This window comes from Podarcis liolepis (assembly GCF_965112155.1).
Source record: "Podarcis liolepis genome assembly, chromosome: 16".
Taxonomy (NCBI): domain Eukaryota; kingdom Metazoa; phylum Chordata; class Lepidosauria; order Squamata; family Lacertidae; genus Podarcis; species Podarcis liolepis.
This window is the reverse complement of record NC_139567.1, coordinates 13,433,147-13,453,817: the sequence shown is the minus strand read 5'-3', so window position 1 is coordinate 13,453,817 and position 20,671 is coordinate 13,433,147. Positions and strand designations below refer to the sequence as shown.

At 43.1% G+C, this 20,671-nt stretch overlaps 1 protein-coding gene across 1 annotated transcript; it reads left to right on the top strand.

Annotated features, from left to right (window-relative positions):
• The first annotated feature begins 358 nt into the window (after positions 1–358).
• On the top strand, positions 359–16,900 carry CHEK1 (checkpoint kinase 1). Its single transcript, XM_083480546.1, has 13 exons — positions 359–881; positions 3,828–3,912; positions 4,211–4,434; positions 5,082–5,146; positions 5,242–5,311; positions 6,519–6,707; positions 8,677–8,781; positions 9,068–9,163; positions 10,287–10,395; positions 11,985–12,162; positions 13,245–13,376; positions 14,555–14,656; positions 15,419–16,900. Exons 1-13 carry the CDS (start codon positions 695–697, stop codon positions 15,512–15,514), a joined length of 1,638 nt encoding a protein of 545 aa, XP_083336672.1. The 5' UTR covers positions 359–694; the 3' UTR covers positions 15,515–16,900.
• Positions 16,901–20,671: the final 3,771 nt, after the last annotated feature.

Here is a 20,671-nt window from a genome sequence, read left to right as displayed (position 1 = left end):
GGGCAGACTGGCAGATGAAATTATTGGACTATGTGGAGATGGCAAGATTAACTGGGAAAATCAGAAACCGGGAGGATCAAAACTGCAACAGAGAAGGGGGCAAATGTAGATAGTATTTAAAATACCACTGCAAACACATGAACTCTTGGGCAGGCTTTAAATAACTCCTGAAATGATACACAGACTTTGGGTATACGTAATGGAGGACTGTAAACTGGACTAATATGCAGTTGAAAAAGTTGCCTAAAGAACCCACGGAGGGGAGGAGGGAAATGTTAGTGTAAAATGTTAAAATTTGCAAGAATATCATTTCTGTGAATGAACATGCAAAATCAAATTTCTAAAAATATGTTAGTGGAGGCAGGAAGCCCGAGTGTCATCACCCTCTGCCTGACTTTTTGTCTAGCAGATTCGGAATGGAAAGGGTCTCAGCAACAGTTATTTGAAATCACTTTCTTCTGACCCCCGGGGGGGGGGAGAACCAACTCTCAAAAAATCTCCCTACAAGCGTGCAGGAGCAGTTTCTAGCCAAATACCGCACCGCGTCTACTCGGAAGCAAGAAGCCCCGCGGCGGGATGCAGAGAGGCACTTCCTACTCAGCCGGGCCGGGACCGACGGCTTAAAGATGCCGCGAGTTCGCATTAGTTAGCAAAGCGGCGGCTCCTACGCTCTCTCTGGCCTCGGGACGCCATTATGCTGCCTCACCCGGGCGGCAGGGGCAGGAGGCGGAGCCGGCGCCGGATTCCTCCCCTCGGCCCCTCGCCGCCGCCTCTTCCTCCCGGCTCTCTCCCAGTCTCTGCCCGGCTCTTGCTCTCGACGCTCTTCGGCGGGAAACGCCGCTTGCTGATCAGCCGGGGAAGCGGCCCTCGCCGCTGGGCGGGTGAGGACAAAAAATGGCCAAAATGTGGAGAGGGAGGGTGGGCTGCTCCCCTTTCCTCTCGCTCTTCTTTCCTCCCCACGTGGGGGCGGAGGAGGGTCTCTATTCTTAGGGAGCGGGGCGTGGGAGAGATGCTTTGGCTTGCCAGCCCCCCCCCCACCGTGGGAGACTTTTCTTCCTTGTTTCCTTCGCGCATCCCGCTTTCCCCTCCAAGGAACGGCATGCATATGTTTTCCCCAATTTGCCCTCCCAAACAACCCTGTGAGGTGGGCTCGCAGGGCCAAAGGAGCGTCGCCGTGGCTATTTGTGCTTTTCGCTGCTGTTTTAATTCGGGTGTCCATATTGCGAAACAAGGAGACTAATAACTTCATTTTTTAAAAAACTAGCCCATTTCATTGGTTGTTCATGCACGCGCCCTTCTGTGTCCTAATGCACGGATGTTTTCAAAAGGGTGGGCGGCAATTCATACATGTTGTGTCTTTGCGGGTTTTGGTACCTTTCTGAAAAGTGAGCATGGGGGATATTTGAGGGAGACACGTGTGTGTGTGTGTGTGTAAGGGTTCTGGGTTGGGATAAACTTTTGACGGAGAGCAGGAATTGGGGCAGATAAGGGATTTTGAGTTTTAAACTTTGATTTATATTCACGATCTGTTTTATGAATGCTGTTAAACTGCTGTAATGGTTGAAAGTTGGTTTGTGCAATAAATGGCCTGGCTGGTTTGCAGAAGCCCATGGCTGCTTGCAATAAAGTTATGCCCTGTGTTGGGACCTGCATGCAACAAAAACAGTGCAGTGTGCTCCTGTGCAAGGTGCCACCCAGCTATGTCCTCTAGGAAGCTCCATTTAATTCACATTCTGTGGTCAATCCGCACTCCTCATTTTGCTGTTTTTGTGGCTTAAGGTCCTCAATTTTTATTTATTTCTGCAAACTTTTCTTTTGGATAAAGATAACCTCGATGAGAATTGAGTTTGCTAATAGTATAGGATGCATGGGCATTGTTGTTATTTTTTCAAACCCCCCCCCCCCAACTTCCTGGTACTGCTCCTGTACCTCTAAGAGTGACTTTGCTGCAATCAGTAGGTGTAGCACTTCATCACTGTGTCTGCAGAACTGTAGAAAGCCTCACCTGTTGACTTACTTCCTGTCTAGCAGTTATTTAAAGTGTGTGAATGAAGGATGCAACAATGTGTATTGCAGAGAAGGCAACGAATGTTGAGTCATTCATGGAGTCCTTTTCATTTCTCATTAAAAAAAAACAAACTTGAAAAGCAAGCTGTGTCACACACAATTCTGTGTAATTGAAAGCTTGTCCGAATTAATAGTGGTCCTAAAAGATTTGAATTTGTTTTGTCCTACTTGCCTTGTTTTGTGGAACCAGGTATTCTCTACAGTGGGTGTTTCATTCCACAGTACCTTTTAAAAGCTTGTTGACAGGAGCAATTCAACAAGTGAGGTTCTACAGGCCTGCATAAAAAGGTATAGGAGATTAGAAGCCTTACTTGTACAGCACAGTATTTAAAAAACCAAAATAATCCACATCCCTCCTATAGTCTCTACTCCCGCCAGCCATGGAATACACGCAGCTTGCAGACTTTACATATAGACTAAGAGATCAAGAAGATCAAACGTTTTGAGAAAACTGGGAAATGTTTATTGAATATATGGGGGGAATTGTGTACACTTGAAAACGTTGGCAGCATTAAGATTAATTCAACAGTGTAAATAAGTTTTGATGGATGTAATACAGTCGTACCTTGGAAGTCGAACAGAATCTGTTCTGGAAGTCCGTTCGACTTCCAAAACATTCGGAAACCAAAGCACGGCTTCCGATTGGCTGCAGGAAACTCCTGCAGCCAATCGGAAGCTGCAGAAGCCCCGTCAGATGTTCGGGTTCCAAAGAACATTCGCAAACCGGAATAGTCACTTCCGGGTTTGTGGTGTTCGGGAGCTAAAACATTTGAGAGCTAAGCTGTTCGAAAACCAAGGTACAACTGTAATGGAATACTGAATGGTTTAGTTTATGTAAAATATTCAAGGATATAAGATATGCAAGATGAACCATGGAAAGAGAAGAAGGAAAGTTAGGGATATTTTAAGGATGTTTAAATGAGTATTCTAAATTGTAAAACAGAAAATTTAATAAAATATATATATATAAACATGAACTTCAGTGCGCCTACTCTTGAGTAGGACTAGCACTGAGTACAACCCCTAGTATTCTGAGGTAAGACTCCTTTATTATCCCCTTTAGCATTTTTTCAGAAATAAGCTGCCTTATACTGATCAGTCTGTTAGTCCACCTAGCTCAATGTTAATACAATTACTGGATGCAGCTCTCCAAGATTTCAAATAGGGTTCTCTCTTAGCCTTACCTGGAGATGCTGGGGATTGAATGTGGGATCTTTGTTGTTGGTGTTTAGTCGTGTCTGACTCTTCGTGACCCCAGGGACCAGAGCACACCAGGCACTTCTGTCTTCTACTGCCTCCCGCATTTTGTTCACACTCATGCTGGTAGCTTCGAGAACACTATCCAACCATCTTATCCTCTGTTGTCCCCTTCTCCTTGTGCCCTCAATCTTTCCCAACATCAGGTTTTTTTCCAGAGAGTCTTCTCTTCTCATGAGGTGGCCAAAGTCTTGGAGCCTCAGTTTCACGATCTGTCCTTCCAGTGAGCACTCAGGGCTGATTTCCTTCAGAATGGATAGGTTTGATCTTCTTGCAGTCCATGGGACTCTCAAGAGTCTCCTCCAGCACCAGAATTCAAAAGCATCAATTCTTTGGTGATCAGCCTTCTTTATGGTCCAGCTCTCACTTCCATACATTACTACTGGAATGTGGGATCTACTTCATGCAAAATAAATTCTCTGCCACTGCCCCCCCCCCCCCGGTCTTGGCAGCCAAATACTTATGACCCTTGACTTCCAATTCCTTATTTCTTTGATCTGCAGAGTGTGTCCTGTTTGTCAAGATGGCCGTGCCTTTTGTGGAAGACTGGGACTTAGTGCAGACCCTTGGGGAAGGCGCTTATGGAGAGTGAGTATAGCTTAGGCAATACCATGTAACATATTATAATACATGGAGGCAAATGAATGGTTTCAGAACAAGAGTAAATGGTAAATTGAAATTGCTGCTGTATTCTTGTGTCGAGGGTTGTCAAAAATCACAAGAGCTTTAATTTGGGTAGTTGAATTTGCCCATTTTTTTCCAGGAGGAGAAGATGTGTGCTGTGGCTGGCAAGCAAAGCTGAGACTTAACGTGTAATTTTTAGTAATAATGTTCGGTGAGGAAAGCCTATCTATAAAAAACCCTGCTTTCCACTTTCTCTTTATAGAGTTCAGTTGGCTGTGAACAGACGCACGGAAGAAGCAGTGGCGGTGAAGATTGTTGACATGAAATGCGCTATAGAGTGCCCAGATCAGATAAAGAAGGAGATCTGCATTAACAAAATGTTAAATCACGAGAACATTGTCAAGTTTTACGGACATCGGCGAGAAGGCACTATTCAGTATCTGTTCCTAGAGTACTGCAGCGGGGGAGAACTCTTTGACCGAATAGGTACAGGGGATTTTATGGGATAGGAAGGCAGGCCACAGAATGGTCATTGGATGAGGATGCTCTCCAAGGGTCCAATGGTTTATTTATTTAAGTCATCTATATACAGTCATTCCTTGGATCCTGAACACCTTGCGACGTGAATGTTTTGTCTCCTGAACGCCACAAACCTGGAAGTGACTTCCAGTTTGTGAACGTTCTTCAAAACCCGAACGTCCGACAGGGCTTCTGTGGCTTCCGATTGGCTGCAGGAGCTTCCTGTGGCCAATTGGAAGCCGCGCCTTGGGTTTCCAAATGTTTTGGAAGTCAAACAGACTTCTGGAACAGATTCCCTTCGACTTCTGAGGTACCACTGCAACTTGCATTTCAGGGATATTTAAACACATTCAAAGCAAGCCTCTATGGTAGCCTGCAATCATTTTATGAACTTAAATCCAAACAAAAATGGTGTTGCTGCTATCAATGCTACTGTGAAACATGGTGTTCAGTTTGTTACCTGGTTACATTGTGTTCAGTTTGTTGTTTTGGCCTTCGGCCATAACTATTTCAGAGCAAACAACCAGAAAGGTTATATTCATTAGAAACACTGCTATCACTGTGTAAATTTCATTAGTATGTTTCTTCATGAAGCTATGGTGCCTTCCTTGCAGAGCCAGATGTAGGAATGCCTGAAGCAGAAGCACAGAAGTTTTTCCACCAGCTTATAGCTGGAGTCGTAAGTTTATTTATGTGGCTTTTTCAAGCTCTTTTTTGTGTGTGAAAGCAGGTTGAATGAATGCTTTCTATTAATGCCTTGTATCATTTTGAAAGGTCTACCTTCACAGTATAGGAGTAACACATCGGGATATTAAGCCTGAGAATCTGCTGCTAAATGGAATGGGTAAGAGAGAGAGACCGTTTTATTCTTCTTGTTGTTGTTTAGTCGTTTAGTCGTGTCTGACTCTTCGTGACCCCATGGACCAGAGCACGCCAGACACTCCTGTCTTCCACTGCCTCCCGCAGTTTGGTCAAACTCATGCTGGTAGCTTCGAGAACACTGTCCCACCATCTCGTCCTCTGTCGTCCCCTTTTCCTTGTGCCCTCCATCTTTCCCAACATCAGGGTCTTTTCCAGGGAGTCTTCTCTTCTCATGAGGTGGCCAAAGTATTGGAGCCTCAGCTTCAGGATCTGTCCTTCGAGTGAGCACTCAGGGCTGATTTCCTTCAGAATGGAGAGGTTTGATCTTCTTGCAGTCCATGGGACTCTCAAGAGTCTCCTCCAACACCATAATTCAAAAGCATCAATTCTTCGGCGATCAGCCTTATTTATGGTCCAGCTCTCACTTCCATACATCACTAATTTCTTTAGTTCAGTATCAATTTTCCACAAGTTAGAAAGCAGCCCACACTTTGGATGTGAAAGCAACAAGTCCTCTCTGTTGCTAACACCAAACATCAAGCAGTCAGAGGACTTGGGTTTGGTTTTTTTTAGCATTTCACTCGGCTATCCTTGATTTGGAGCAGCAATAGAACACTTAATGCCTGCTTATGTAGACATGGCCCACTAGTATCAATGGGATATTTTGGAACTGGCATACTAAGGAGTAGGGTAGATTAGTATCAGTGACAAATTTCTGAGCTGGCATACTTAAAAGGACCATTTTTTAAAAGGTTAAATGTTTGTGTCTTTAGATCAATGTTACTTTAGTGCCGGGGTCAGCAAACTTTTTCAGCAGGGGGCCGGTCCACTGTCCCTCAGACCTTGTTGGGGGGCCGGACTATAATTTGAAAAAAATATATGAACAAATTCCTATGCCCCACAAATAAGCCAGAGATGCATTTTAAATAAAAGCGCACATTCCACTCATGTAAAAACACCAGGCAGGCCCCACAAATAACCCAGAAATTCATTTTAAATAAAAGGACACATTCTACTCATATAAAAACATGCCAATTCCCAGACTGTCCGCAGGCCGGATTTAGAAGGTGATTGGGCCACATCCAGCCCCCAGGCCTTAGTTTGCCTACCCATACTTTAGTGTGCCTCAAACAAAGATGATGAATTAGAATGATGCGCAAGATACCTTCTTTATTCTTGTATTTGTTTAGATAATCTCAAAATCTCTGACTTTGGACTAGCAACTGTGTTTAAGTACAATGGCCGTGAGCGATTGTTGAACAAGATGTGTGGCACGCTCCCGTACATCGCGCCAGAAGTCCTTAAAAGAAAAGAATTCCACGCCGAGCCAGTTGATGTTTGGTCATGTGGAATCGTACTCACTGCCATGTTGGCAGGAGGTAAGAGCTACCCAAGTTTTAATTCGTTTTATTAGTTTGTTGATAAGGATTTGCCTCTTAAAACTAATGCTTTACATTTACACAACAGGGATGCAGATCAGCAGTGCGCCTTGGTGTATTATCTCTTGGGAATTCAGGATATTTATTAAGGTGTGGTTCTTGATCTAGTTCCTTACAGTGGTACCTAGGTTCTCAAACTTAATCCATTCCAGAACTCTGTTCCAATACCAAAGCTATCCAAAACCAAGGCATGCTTTCCCATAGAAAGTAATGCAAAATGGATTAATCCATTCCAGACTTTTAAAAACAATGCCTAAAACACCAATTTAACATGAATTTTACTCTCCAACGAGACCATTGATTCATAAAATGAAAGCAATAAACAATGTATTGCAGTCACACAATCAATCAGTAGCTGAACTGGGTTCCACACAGTCACAAAAACAAAACAAAAAGAGCTGCAAAAACAAAAATGTAAAATGAATAGCAAAAACAGACAGACCTAAGCGTAACACTCAAATCGGAAGCATAACACTCAAAACGGAGTGCGTTTGGCTTCCAAAAAAAGTTCACAAACCGGAACACTTCTTGGTTTGCAGTGTTTGGGTTCCAAGTTGTTTGAGTACCAAGGCATTTGAGAACCAAGGTAGCACTGTAATCATCTACAGGCCTTCACAAATATACTGGTGGGGAGGGGACATTAAAAAAAACAGAGAAAGGCCCGTGTACATTTTTCATTCTTGGAAAATTTAAGCAATAGTAGAACAACCAATAGCCGTAGCAGTTCTGCAAAAGTTGCTGGCTGATCTTATTAACTTGAAGTACAAATTTAGTGACTGACTCAGTCACATGAGATAAGACACCCATGGCTTGGAAGGTCGTATGCCACTCTAAAGCTTGAGTTGCATCAGAGGACAAATGCATGTGGTTCTTTTGTCTCTTTTAAAGTGATACCATAGTAGTGCGTTTATTAGTACACAGACTTACACAGTTCATATATGGAGTGACACTAAATCTTTCTTCCAGTGTAGCTAAGGGGAGATTGTTGAAGCTAATTAATTACCCTCTAACCATCACTCTCTGTATGGTTACTCCCAAGAATAGCTGAGAACATCTCTCCAACTGTCTACCACAAGAAAGCTCTTCTCTTAAAAACAGCTATGTGAACTTTTCCCTCTCCTTCAATACATCCTTTTAAAAATAATAATATATTTTTAGATCAAATTTAAGCAGATAGAATAAAAGCACAAGCATTTCTACCGATTCAACACCAAAAGTAGCAATAATACGCCACAACAAATTTCCAGTGTTTGATAAACCTGCAAGATGCAGCTTTTTTTAAAAAAAAAAACAGGCTTTGAAGGAAGAGTCATTTAAGTTAACACATTCTATACATTCAGCATAGAATGTTCATTTATAAATATGTTGCTGAAACCAGCGTTTTAAAAAATAATAGTAATGAATTCTTCACAGTTTTAACAGCATACATCTACTGACTCTCCGTGGTTGATAGTTTCATATAGTTTTAAATATTGAAAGCAGCCCTGAGCAGTGCTTTTGCACCAGAAGGGTAAGCTATGTAAAGGTTTTAATACATTTAATAAAATTAATTTTTAAACAAGTGTATCTGCAAGAATTTTTCAAGGGATTTGGTTTACTGCATAAATCTGAACCATATTGTCTGATAGTACGTATGTAGCCAAGGTGGAACAGAAAAAAAGAAATTGCCAGAGATTTTCATTGCTCACAGCTTTACTGGAGTCTATTTTTCTAGTCTAAGTAGTTATTAATTCCTTGTTTTGAATTTGCTGTGTAACTAATGTGGTTATTAGTGACCTTATTATAACCCTTGGGTGTGTCTCTTCCTCTTAAAATGCTAACATCCATTTGGTTGAAACCCAAATACCTTCTTAGTTTGTCCCCAGATCACTGACAAGTTTTGTCAAGAAATGCGGCTTTCTTTTTGCAGAATTGCCATGGGACCAGCCTGTTGACACATGTCAAGAATACTGTGATTGGAAAGAAAAGAAAACATATTTGTCACCATGGAAGAAGATAGACTCGTTGCCACTAGGTACAGACCTTTACTGACTGTTTTTATATTTACTTGGCGGGCAGTCTTGATAGCTTTGCTAAGAAATGAGCGTGTTATTTTTCTGAGCACAGATCATATCCTCCAAAGAACATCTTTAAAAGTTCGGTGACTCTGGTTCATGTAAAAATTGTAATGATTTATTTGGGAACTGGTGGAACAATGTTTGAGGGCATCTCAAATGAATTGCAAGCCATTGCCACAGAAGGTGGACAATTTCAGGAACTTGTAGTCCATGCATATAAACAAATTCTTTATTTCTTTGCAGCTTTACTCCTCAAACTATTAACTGAGGACCCCGCATCAAGGCTTACTATTGAAGACCTAAAAAAGGACAGGTGGTACACAAAAGCTTTAAAGAAAGGTAATTTAAAAATAAATAAATGCATGTGAATTTTATATGTAGCTGCATATTTGAAATCTTTTGACATCTGAAAACGGTTCAGTTGACATCTCTCATATATGCCACTGAAAGGAGCGAATTATATATTTAAAGATACTGATATTTACAGTTTAGATGGCTCACCCTATTTTAATCTTACTTGAAGATAGATTTTGCTTGCTTTTTCATCCCCTTTGCTGATCAGTCCCATTTATCAAGGTCTGCTACTAATAAGGGCTCGTCTTGGGTTAATCCAGGCATAGGCAAACTCGGCCCTCCAGATGTTTTGGGACTACAATTCCCATCATCCCTGACCACTGGTCCTGTTAGCTAGGGATCATGGGAGCTGTAGTCCCAAAACATCTGGAGGGCCGAGTTTGCCTATGCCTGGAATCAGTACATTCACGTTTGACTCTAGGATGAGAACCAGTGTAAATCATTCCAATATTATGATCCTGCACTCTCACCCCTCCTGAGTGACATGTGGGAGCGCCCATCTAAATGAAAACTGGTGCGGAAAGCCTCCTTAGACACTTTGAATCACATTTTAACTAGCTCTAACAATGGGAAGAGGTTGTTGGCCTGAGAATTCTGCAAATCATTTGGCAGTTCTATTGCAATTATTTGATCCCACCATTCATGAAGTTTGAATACAGTGGTACCTTGGTTCTCAAATTTAATCCGTTCTGGGAGTCCGTTCAGCTCCCAGAATGGTTCAGAAACCAAGGTGTGGCTTCCGATTGGCTGCAGGAGCATCGAATGTTCGGCTTCCAAAGAACATTCGGAAACCGGAACACTCACTTCTGGGTTTGCAACGTTCGGGAGCCGATTTGTTCGACAACTAAGCCGTTCAACTACCAAGGTACCATTTAGGTGGTTTTGAGTTTACATTAGTGTTCACAAATACAAGTGATGTGTGCTTAGCTTCTTCTGGTCTTGGGAAGAGTGGCAGACTGGCACATAGCACCTTTGGAAAGGTTGGAGCCATTAAAAAACAACAGCAACAATTCAATTATTTTACTTGGAATTTACTATGTACTTAACAGAGAATGACAAAAATAATTTTTTTCCCCTTTGAAAACTGAGTACTAGTTTTTCTTTCTAGGCATCAAGCGGCCTCGAGTCTCATCGGGGGGACTATCCGATTCCCCAGGGTGTTTTTCTAAGCACATCCGATCCGATACGGACTTCTCTCCAGTGAAAAGTGCACGCAGGTGAAAAATATATTCATTCATCGTGTCCAACACACAGGCAAAAACGTGTGTCTATGTGGTGTCCAGCTAATATTTTTAACTTGATGGGGAACTTTTTATTTTATTTTTACTCTGAAGCTCTACAATGGCTTATTCTGTGCTGCCATATCTTAAGCCAGTGTGGTGTAGTGGTTAAGAGCAGTAGACTCGCAATCTGGGGAACCGGGTTCGCGTCTCCGCTCCTCCACATGCAGCTGCTGGGTGACCTTGGGCCAGTCACATTTCTTTGAAGTCTCTCAGCCCCACGCACCTCACAGAGTGTTTGTTGTGGGAGAGGAAGGAGAGTGTTAGCCACTTTGAGACTCCTTCAGGTAATGATAAAGCAGGATATCAAATCCAAACTACTCCCCCTCCTCCTCCTCCTCCTCCTCCTCCTCCTCCTCCTCCTCGTGTTCCGCCAGTAACAAAACCAGAGGTGATCTATGGCATGTCTGCACTGTGCCACTAGGCTGCAGTAGCCAGTTTAGCAGAGCCAGATCTGCACTTCCTTCTTGCCTCTCCTTCTCTGCATTGTTGTCTGCCCCCTTGATTTGACAGAATCCAAAAAAACCCCTCACAATTGACAGCACCTACAGTACATTCTTTCCCCCAGATAATTCTGGGCATGGTAGTAAGGGTTGTCGGGAATAGTAACTCTGAGGGGTAAACAGCAATGTTGAGAACTATTTGAGGGAAATATTGTGTTTTGAATGTAAAGTATAGTGTGCACACAGCCCTAGAGTGCAGGGAGACTTGTAAACGTAAAGGGACCCCTGACCATTAGGTCCAGTCGTGACTGACTCTGGGGTTGTGGTGCTCATCTTGCTTTATTGGCTGAGGGAGCCGGCGTACAGCTTCTGGGTCATGTGGCCAACATGACTAAGCCGCTTCAGGCGAACCAGAGCAGCACACGGAAACGCTGTTTACCTTCCCGCTGGAGCGGTACCTATTTATCTACTTGCACTTTGACATGCTTTCGAACTGCTAGGTTGGCAGGAGCAGGGACCGAGCAACAGGAGCTCACCCCGTCACGGGGATTTGAACCGCTGACCTTCTGATCACCAAGTCCTAGGCTCTGTGGTTTAACCCACAGCGCCACCCGCGTCCCTAAGGAGCTTTCTTTAGGGAGGAGGAAAGCTCCGTTTTTGGCGGGTGCAGGGCAAAAATGTTGAGCTTTTTCTTACGGGAAGCCTAAGTTGTTGAGCTTCTTTGCATCAAAACAACACCGCCACAAACTGGCTTATAAGTATAAAACCAAATTTACTAGAATAATAGCTAGAATAGAGATAGACTTGTAACCATTCAAGCATACCAAAGAGCTCCAGTGATCTACCAGTGATCTACCACAGACATCCAGTGATCTACCGGTTGGACGTGCCTGCATTAAGGCAATTCAATCATGATAGAATGATTTAAATAATGATGAAAATTGCCAAGAAAAAGGCCACCTTAACACCCAGTTATGAGGGCCAACGCATGTAGCGGTTAACTCCTGGAAATAAAAAAAGTTCTAGACAATGTGTTGTTGCGCCATTTAGGAACGTAACACCGCTTTGTTTTCTTCGCTGCAGTGAGGAGAAAAAGACCTGCTCCAATTCTCAGCCGGAACCTGGCACTGGACTTTCTTTGTGGGATAGCGGTCCAGCTGGCATCGATAAGCTCGTGCAAGGCATCAGCTTCTCCCAGCCAGCCTGCCCTGAACACATGCTGCTCAACAGCCAACTGCTTGGCACTCCCAGTTCTTCCCAGGTAACTTGGTCCGGTGGCTCGGCTATCGACTTTCGTTGTTTTTGGAACTTGTAGAGGCCCTTGTGCTTTTGTTTTGCACCGTAACAGCAACCCCCCTCCCTAATTTAATGCTTCAGCCCTCAAAAAAAATATATACACCCTTGTGCAAATTTATTGAAACAAACAATGTAGTTTATTGTACAAAAATCACATACAGTGGTACCTTGGGTTACATACGCTTCAGGTTACATACGCTTCAGGTTACAGACTCTGCTAACCCAGAAATAGTGCTTCAGGTTAAGAACTTTGCTTCAGGATGAGAACAGAAATCGGGCGGCGCGGCAGCAGCAGGAGGCCCCATTAGCTAAAGTGGTGCTTCAGGTTAAGAACAGTTTCAGGTTAAGAATGGACCTCCAGAGCGAATTAAGTACTTAACCTGAGGTACCACTGTATACATGTACAAACCTCACAGATACCTATATTAGTAACGGATATGATCTCCACTATTTTTAAGCAGCATTTGAACACTGTTTGGCATGGAGTCTACTAGTTTTGAACATTCACTGTACCACACTTGAATCAGCACCTGTATGAGTCTTCCAGTCTACAGCATGGAGATTTTGCATATAACCCACAAATTCTTAATGGGATTTACATCTGGGGAATTCCCTGGCCAATCAAGTATCTGTATTTGCTGCTCTGTCATGAATTTCTTCACCGCTTTCGATGTGTGACAGGGAGATAGATCCTGCTGCAATATCCCAGTACCGTCAGGATACCTCTTTTCCAGCTCTGGAATAACTCTTTCGTAGAACCTCAATATATTGTGGCGAGCGCATCATTCCTTCTACTGGCTGCAGGCTTCCGACACCATAATGATCAACTGAATTTTCGTGTTTGTTTTGAGTACAGGATTACGAGTAAGATAGAAAACATGCTTTGTTTCAATTAATTTGCACAAGGGTACATATATTTGGTTCATGCACAGGACACATATATGCAATTCTTTAGCGTCATAAAACAATGCAAAGCCTTGATGAAAACTCGACATTTGTTTTAGCCTTCAGCTGACTTCTGGTGTCTTCCGTTCCTTTCTCTCTTAGAATTCATGGCAGCGCTTAGTGAAGAGAATGACCCGTTTCTTTTTGAAGCTGGACGCTGACCAGTCTTACCACGTATTGAAGGAGGTTTGCGAAAAAATGGGCTACGTCTGGAAGAAGGGCTGCACAAACCAGGTGTGAATTAATTGTGTGTGTACATCACACACAAGACGGACAGACAGGCATTGTGGTGTAGGCACAATTGATGGCAGCAAGAGAGAGGGTCTTCTCAATGGGTGCATCAATATTATAGAACACCTGGCCCTGTGAGACATGGGTCATTCCTTCTCTGGTAGTTGTTGTTGCTTGGTACATATATTTTTATTCTGTCAGTTGGCAGGGAAAACCTGCTCTAAAAGTCGTGATTTGCCTGTGATGCTTGCTTTTGTTGTATTTTTAATTCTTCTCTTTTGCATTTCTGTTTGTTGCTTTATTTTTATTTTATTCAACGTGATTTTCTTATATTTCCACTCTGTGATTTTAAGTTGTAAGCAGCACCGAGTAGGGCAGGTAATTAAAAAAAATAATTAATTTGCATTTACATACTTTTATGCTGTGCTTTTTTCTGGGGGGACGCAGGGGTATGCGTAACCTCTAAACATTTTTAGAAAAAAAGCGCTGCTTGTATGCGTTTGCATACAAAATAAATATACAGTGGTGCCCCGCAAGACGAATGCCTCGCAAGACGAAAAACTCGCTAGATGAAAGGGTTTTGCGGTTTTTGAGCTGCTTTGCAAGACGAATTTCCCTATGGGCTTGCTTCGCAAGACGAAAACGTCTTGCGTTTTTTGCAAGTTTGTTTCCTTTTTCTTAACACCGTTAATACAGTTGCGACTTGACTTCGAGGAGCAACTCATAGAACGCGGTGTGGTAGCCTTTTTTGAGGTTTTTGGCGATTTTTGAAGCTTTTTCAAAACTTTTCCAACACCGTGCTTCGCAAGACGAAAAATTCGCTAGACGAAAAAACTCGTGGAACAAATTAATTTCGTCTTGCGAGGCACCACTGTATATGATTTGTTTAGCTAGGAGATACACAATGTCCTGGAAGAAATAGTCATTTTTGAATTCAGGGCCTGTTGGGGAGATTTTTCGACAGATGCATCCTCATTCAGTTGCTAGTGAGAAAAATAGTGTGAAAGCTGCCGTAACTTTACAACTCCAGAGATTTGTTTTTTGATTTGTTTTGATTTGTATACTACCTTATATCGGCAGACCTCAGGGCGGTTCACAGCATAAAAAGAGTGAGCATTATGGATTGTAAATATGCTTTGTAAACCTCTTTCCCCTGATAAAATACTCGTTTTCCTTCTAAGGTTACCATATCAACCACAGATAGAAGAAACAACAAACTGATTTTCAAGGCGAACCTCTTGGAAATGGATGACAAAATACTTGTTGACTTCCGCCTGTCTAAGGTATATACAAAGTTAACCAACACATTTCATTCTAAGGATAAGAAGGATGCCTTGGCACTTGTAGTACATATTAACCTAACCAGTCAAACTTACTTAAATAGGAAAAAAGCTACATTTTTACCTAGCACAATAGAAAACAAAGATTTGATTTGACCTGGGTTTTTTAATCTCTTGAGAGATTTGCAAATTGTGGGGAGAATGTTTTATGTGCAGGAATAGTACTTGGGCTCCATCCAGTGGCAGCTCCTCAGTACTGCAGAATGCTTTCACACTGCCAGCTGCCTACATGTTCTGATTCAGAATATTATATTTGCCATTGCAGTCATTTTATTTTCTAATCTGTTCTAGCATACTGTATGGGCTGGGGCTGCTTGGTTCAAGAGCTGCAGGGTGCTTACTGGAAAGCTCAGCTATGCGGATGCTATGCGCTCTATGTGGGGCTACCTTTGAAGGTGACCCGGAAACTACAACTAATCCAGAATGCGGCAGCTAGACAGGCGAACGTTCTTTGGAACCCTAATATCCAACGGGGCTTCTGATTGGCTGCGGGAGCTTCCTGCGGCCAATCGGAAGCCGTGCTTTGGTTTCTGAATGTTTGGGAAGTCAAACGGACTTCCGGAACGGATTCCGTTCGACTTCCGAGGTACGGCTGTACTCATAAGGTGGTTTACTTCCCTCTTGTATCGTTTCTCTAGCTAATAACGTGCCCTTCCAATGACATATACTCACTTGGATTCTTCCCCATCTCCCTTCCCTATGCAGGGTGACGGCTTGGAGTTTAAGAGGCATTTCCTGAAGATCAAAGGGAAGCTGAGTGATGTCGTCAGCACACAGAAGCTGTGGCTTCCTGTCACATGATGGTGTTGTGGTTGAGAGCAGCTCTGTTTTGATTCAGCGGCTTCTGCTAAGGGACAGTCATGCCTGCCGCACCCCAAACTCCAATGGAAATCTTTTGTTTTGTTTAGGTTTTATGGGGATAGGCGTTCAAGCTATCCACATACGGTAACAGGCAATAACTGTTGTGAAGGTGCACATTTGCAATGGTAGGCTGGGGTATCCCACCCTTGATTACGATCATGAAAGTCACGAGTGGCTTAGCTTAGTTCACATTCTTTACTTAGAAGTGGGTTTTTTTTTTTTTTGTAGGTTGCTCAGGCTCCTCATCCATATACATGTGTTTCCCTTCTTTTTTCCAAAGTAAAAAAAAAATTCAGACTGAGCTTGAAAGTTGCTCCTTTGTAAAGCATAACATGAGTGTTATTATGCTCCTTTGATGACTTTGGTTTAAAAAACAACAACAAAAAACATAAGTTTCTTTTATATAAACATGATAAGAGTTGTAGGAATGTTGGGTCCAGAATAAGGTCCTTCTCAAATCACTTGACTCAGTTTATGATGATTTGCTCCCAAAGTCAGGGCTTCTGAATGAAGCTATACAGTTGCAGTCCATTGCTTTTGGTTTCTACTGTCACCCTTGAGAAAACATAAAGCCCAGTGGTTGTTTTTAGCATCAGTTCCAATTTTAAAATATTTTTCTTCTATTTTTAGGGTATAATTCTCTCCCCTCCAATCCTTGTATAGGTCTGATCAGACTGGCTGAGCCTCTAAAGTAGAAGTGGGCAAACCAGGGTGGGCAAAGATAATGGATTTTGTAGTCTAACATCATCTTGTGGGGCTATAGGTGCCCCATCTTTAGTCTAAATCAGGGTTTCCCAAACTTGGGTCTCCAGCTGTTTTTGGACTACAACTCCCATCATCTCTAGCTAGCAAGACCAGTGGTCAGGGATGATGGGAACTGTAGTCCAAAACAGCTGGAGGCCCAAGTTTGGGAAATACCAGTCTAAATGGAAAGAGATGTAATGGATTAACAGACCCCTCACTCTTTTTATTTCCTTTTGTACTGTTCTGCCTTTTGGGAAGCAAACTTCTTTCAAACTGGTTAAACTTGAATGTACCATGCAAATACACTAGCGTGGAGGTGGCTGGATGCTAGACTGCAGCTGTCATCATTCCTGACCATTGACCATGCTGGATGGGGCTGATCGGAGTTGTAGTCTAGCAAAATCCGGAGGGCACCAGGTTGGCTACCCCTGCACTATGAGAGTAAGGGGATGACACACAAACCTTGTTTCTGACCATACTTCCTGACCCATACTTAAATCTACAAAACTGTGAATTTTTTAATGTGTCTGTAAAGAAAATAAAACAATTTGCAAAATAAAGAATGATCTCAGATTAAAAGAATGCTGTCAGTGTATAGCATGCAAGTTTTCTTCTTTATTCACCCGAAATGGAAGATCCTGATAATTCCCTCTTGTAGCAAGGTGGTTTGGAATAAACTACATCACAAAGGTATATACGCTTTGGGCAACCAAAATGGAGGGAAGTATTAACTTAACTTATGTGTTAAATTGAGAAAATTCTAGTGGTTTCAGTAACTGAAGATCTTGTAGGGAGATGTGGTGTGGCATACAGTGTGTTTCCATTGATACTCGTACAGTGGTACCTCGGGTTAAGTACTTAATTCGTTCCAGAGGTCCGTTCTTAACCTGAAACTGTTCTTAACCTGAAGCACCACTTTAGCTAATGGGGCCTCCTCCTGCTGCTGCGCTGCCGGAGCACAATTTCTGTTCTTATCCTGAAGCAAAGTTCTTAACCTGAAGCAATATTTCTGGGTTAGCGGGGTGTGTAACATGAAGCGTATGTAACCCGAGGTACCACTGTACAGTAGAACCTCAGTTTCCGAACATAATCCGTTCCAGAAGACTGTTCGACTTCCGAACAGGTTCCGAAAGGTTCGAAAACCGAAAGGTTCGAAAACCGAAAACTCAATATGGAAGCCTCAATTCAGCGGTACCTCTGGTTACATACATAATTCGTTCCGGAGGTCCATTCTTAACCTGAAACTGTTTCTTAACCTGAAGCACCACTTTAGCTAATGGGGCCTCCCACTGCTGCTGTGCCGCCGGAGCACGATTTCTGTTCTCATCCTGAAGCAAAGTTCTTAACCCCGAGGCACTATTTCTGGGTTAGCAGAGTCTGTAAGCGTATGTAACCTGAAGCGTATGTAACCTGAGGTACCACTGTACAATAGGGAAACTCAAAATGGAAGCCGCCTTGGAAGTTCGATTTCTGAGGCGCGTTTGAAAATGGAAGCATTTACTGCGTGTTTTTGGCGTTTGGGTTCTGAAATGTTTGTCAGTGGAGATGTTCAAAACCTGAGGTTCCACTCCATGTATTTATGTAGCTTCTATGTAGCACAGTGAAGTTTTGTGGGGTTTTTTTTTGCTGTGACAAGCACATGTTTTCAGTCCATATTAGCAGCAACCGGACACATGTATACTTGTACTGCACTCAGATGATACATTTTACTGGTATATTTATTATCTGTGGTCTGCATTCAGTGGCTCCCAACATGTTTCTTCATGGGTTGCCCAACAAGGGATTTTTTAAAATTTCCCTGGGAAAAGAAAGGCCAAAACTGGCACATTTCTTCCCTCTTTACTCTGGATAGGAAGGGGGTGGTGTTCTTGCCTGTGTTTCTGACATGTGACAGGGAGGCTGCTCTGAATTGGGGAAGCTACGTCATTTTAGCACGTACAATTCTGGATTTTTAGAAAATTGCTAGTTGTGCCATCCCATATGACAGATAAGGAACTGTAGGAGACTGTAAAGGGAAAGAGCACCTGTCCCTGGAACATTTTGTGGGCTGTTTGTTGCCCGAAGCACCAAACCAATGAATTAATGTTTGCAGGTGTGCATGTCTGCATCATAATCATTACTGGCTGTCCTGTTGACTGATAACCTGGCCAAGACTGAGAATATAAATAGGTAATCCGGACTGTTTCAACACCACCACGTAATATGGCGGAGGAGACTTGGGAAACCTCACATGCTGTTTAGACCAGACTTGAGCGGGTTCTTTTTGTGTTTCTGCCCTTTATAGAATGAAAACTAAAGCGAATAAGGTTCTGGTGTTTGGCTTTTCAATGATGCTGACTTTAGCAACAGGTAAGTCCATAAACTGGGGTAAAGCGTCGCATATTGGGGCACAGCCAGTTCAGAGGATTTAAATTCAAGGAATCTTCAAGAATTATTTGGGACAATGCTAGCATCATCTTGGGGCCAGGAATGCTCTGTAAATAGAGCTGGAATTAGGAATTGGTGGGATTAAGAGGTTAGTATTGTCGGTGGGAATGAATGAATGGTTTTATAAGCCATTCAAGTACCAATGTATTACACTTTCTGTAGGCTCCCAAGCAAAACTGGGTTAACCAATCAAAAAGTGACAAATGCTAAAACTGAGTGCTTGCAGCACTTAATGCAATTTGTATGAATTAATAGTATTTCTAGAGCCAGTGTGGTGTAGTGGTTAAGAGCGGTAGCCTCGTAATCTGGGGAACTGGTTCACATCCCCGCTCCTCCACATGCAGCTGCTGGGTGACTTTGGGCTAGTCGCACTTCTCTGAAGTCTCTCAGCCCCACTCACCTCAGAGAGTGTTTGCTGTGGGGGAGGAAGGGAAAGGAGAATGTTAGCCACTTCAGAGACTCCTTCAGGTACTGATAAAGTGGAATATCAAATCCAAACTCCTCCTCCTCCTCCTCCTCCTCCTCCTCCTCCTCCTCCTCCTCCTCCTCCTCCTCCTCCTCTTCTTCTTCTTCTTCTTCTTCTTCTTCTTCTTCTTCTTCTTCTTCTTCTTCTTCTTCTTCTTCCTATTCCTGGTTTGGGATCTCAATATTAGATAGAAGAGCATTGCTCAATAGACCAAAGGACACAATAATCGGTTGCCAACAAAATCACTTGTGGGGGACATTTGGCCTTCTGGATGTTGCCAAACTACAACTATCAGCTCCATCAAGCATGGCCAGTGGACGGGAGTTGTACTGCAACATTTTGGGGGCCAAAGGTTCACCACACCTGAGCTGGGGGCTTCCAGGTTGCACAGAAACAAAAACAGCACACGTATTGTTACACTTCTGCTTACCCAAAGAGGATGTGCAGGGGTGCAACTCTTTTTTTTTTTTTTTAGCACTTAGGTTCAAACTTTATTCTCATTTTGATCCCAATCACAATTCAAACTTTTCAATAAAACAGTCGTTAAAAGCCAAGAACTCTTAACACATGAATACGCTTACCCAGATTTAATTAGGAAGCGCATCCTTGCAGACTTATCAGTGTCTCGTAATATCTTGAGTTTAATTACATATATTCAGGTTCACCCTAATTGGTGGCACAGCTTAAACATTCCTGCCAAACCACCCCACTAAAACTCAGGAAATCTCTTCTGCCCCAAATGTTCTCCCAGGGTTACCCAACCTAAAGCACTCTCTTTTTTCAGGATCACACACACACACAAAATCTCACACACAAGCACCAAAAACTATCCGTTCACATACTTGCTTGCCCCAAAGTCATGTACCATGTGCATAGATACATCCCTCCGTTTTCTCCAAGCCTCTCCATGTACAAATACTCTCCCAGGATTACCCAAATGGAAATGCACTCCCAGGATCCCCGCACCCCAAATCTCAATTTTGCAACCTGAATACATGCTCTGAGAATTCTGTGGAAATGAAAATGGCAGCTGCCAGCCTTTTGCTTCGTAGCATTCACAGCCACCCTTATGAAAATGCGGAGACCAATATACACACACATACACACAGTGCTTTTTCTCTTAAAATAATGTTTAGGGGTACAGTACTCTCATGGGATGTGGGTGGCGCTGTGGGTTAAACCACAGAGCCTAGGGCTTGCCGATCAGAAGGTCGGCGGTTCGAATTCCTGCAACGGGGTGAGCTCCCAATGTTCGGTCCCTGCTCCTGCCAACCTAGCAGTTCGAAAGCACGTCAAAGTGCAAGTAGATAAATAGGTACCGCTCTGGTGGGAAGGTAAATGGTGTTTCCTTGAGCTGCTCTGGATCGCCAGAAGCAGCTTAGTCATGCTGGCCACATGACCCGGAAGCTGTACACCGGCTCCCTCGGCCAGTAAAGCGAGATGAGCGCCCACAACCCTAG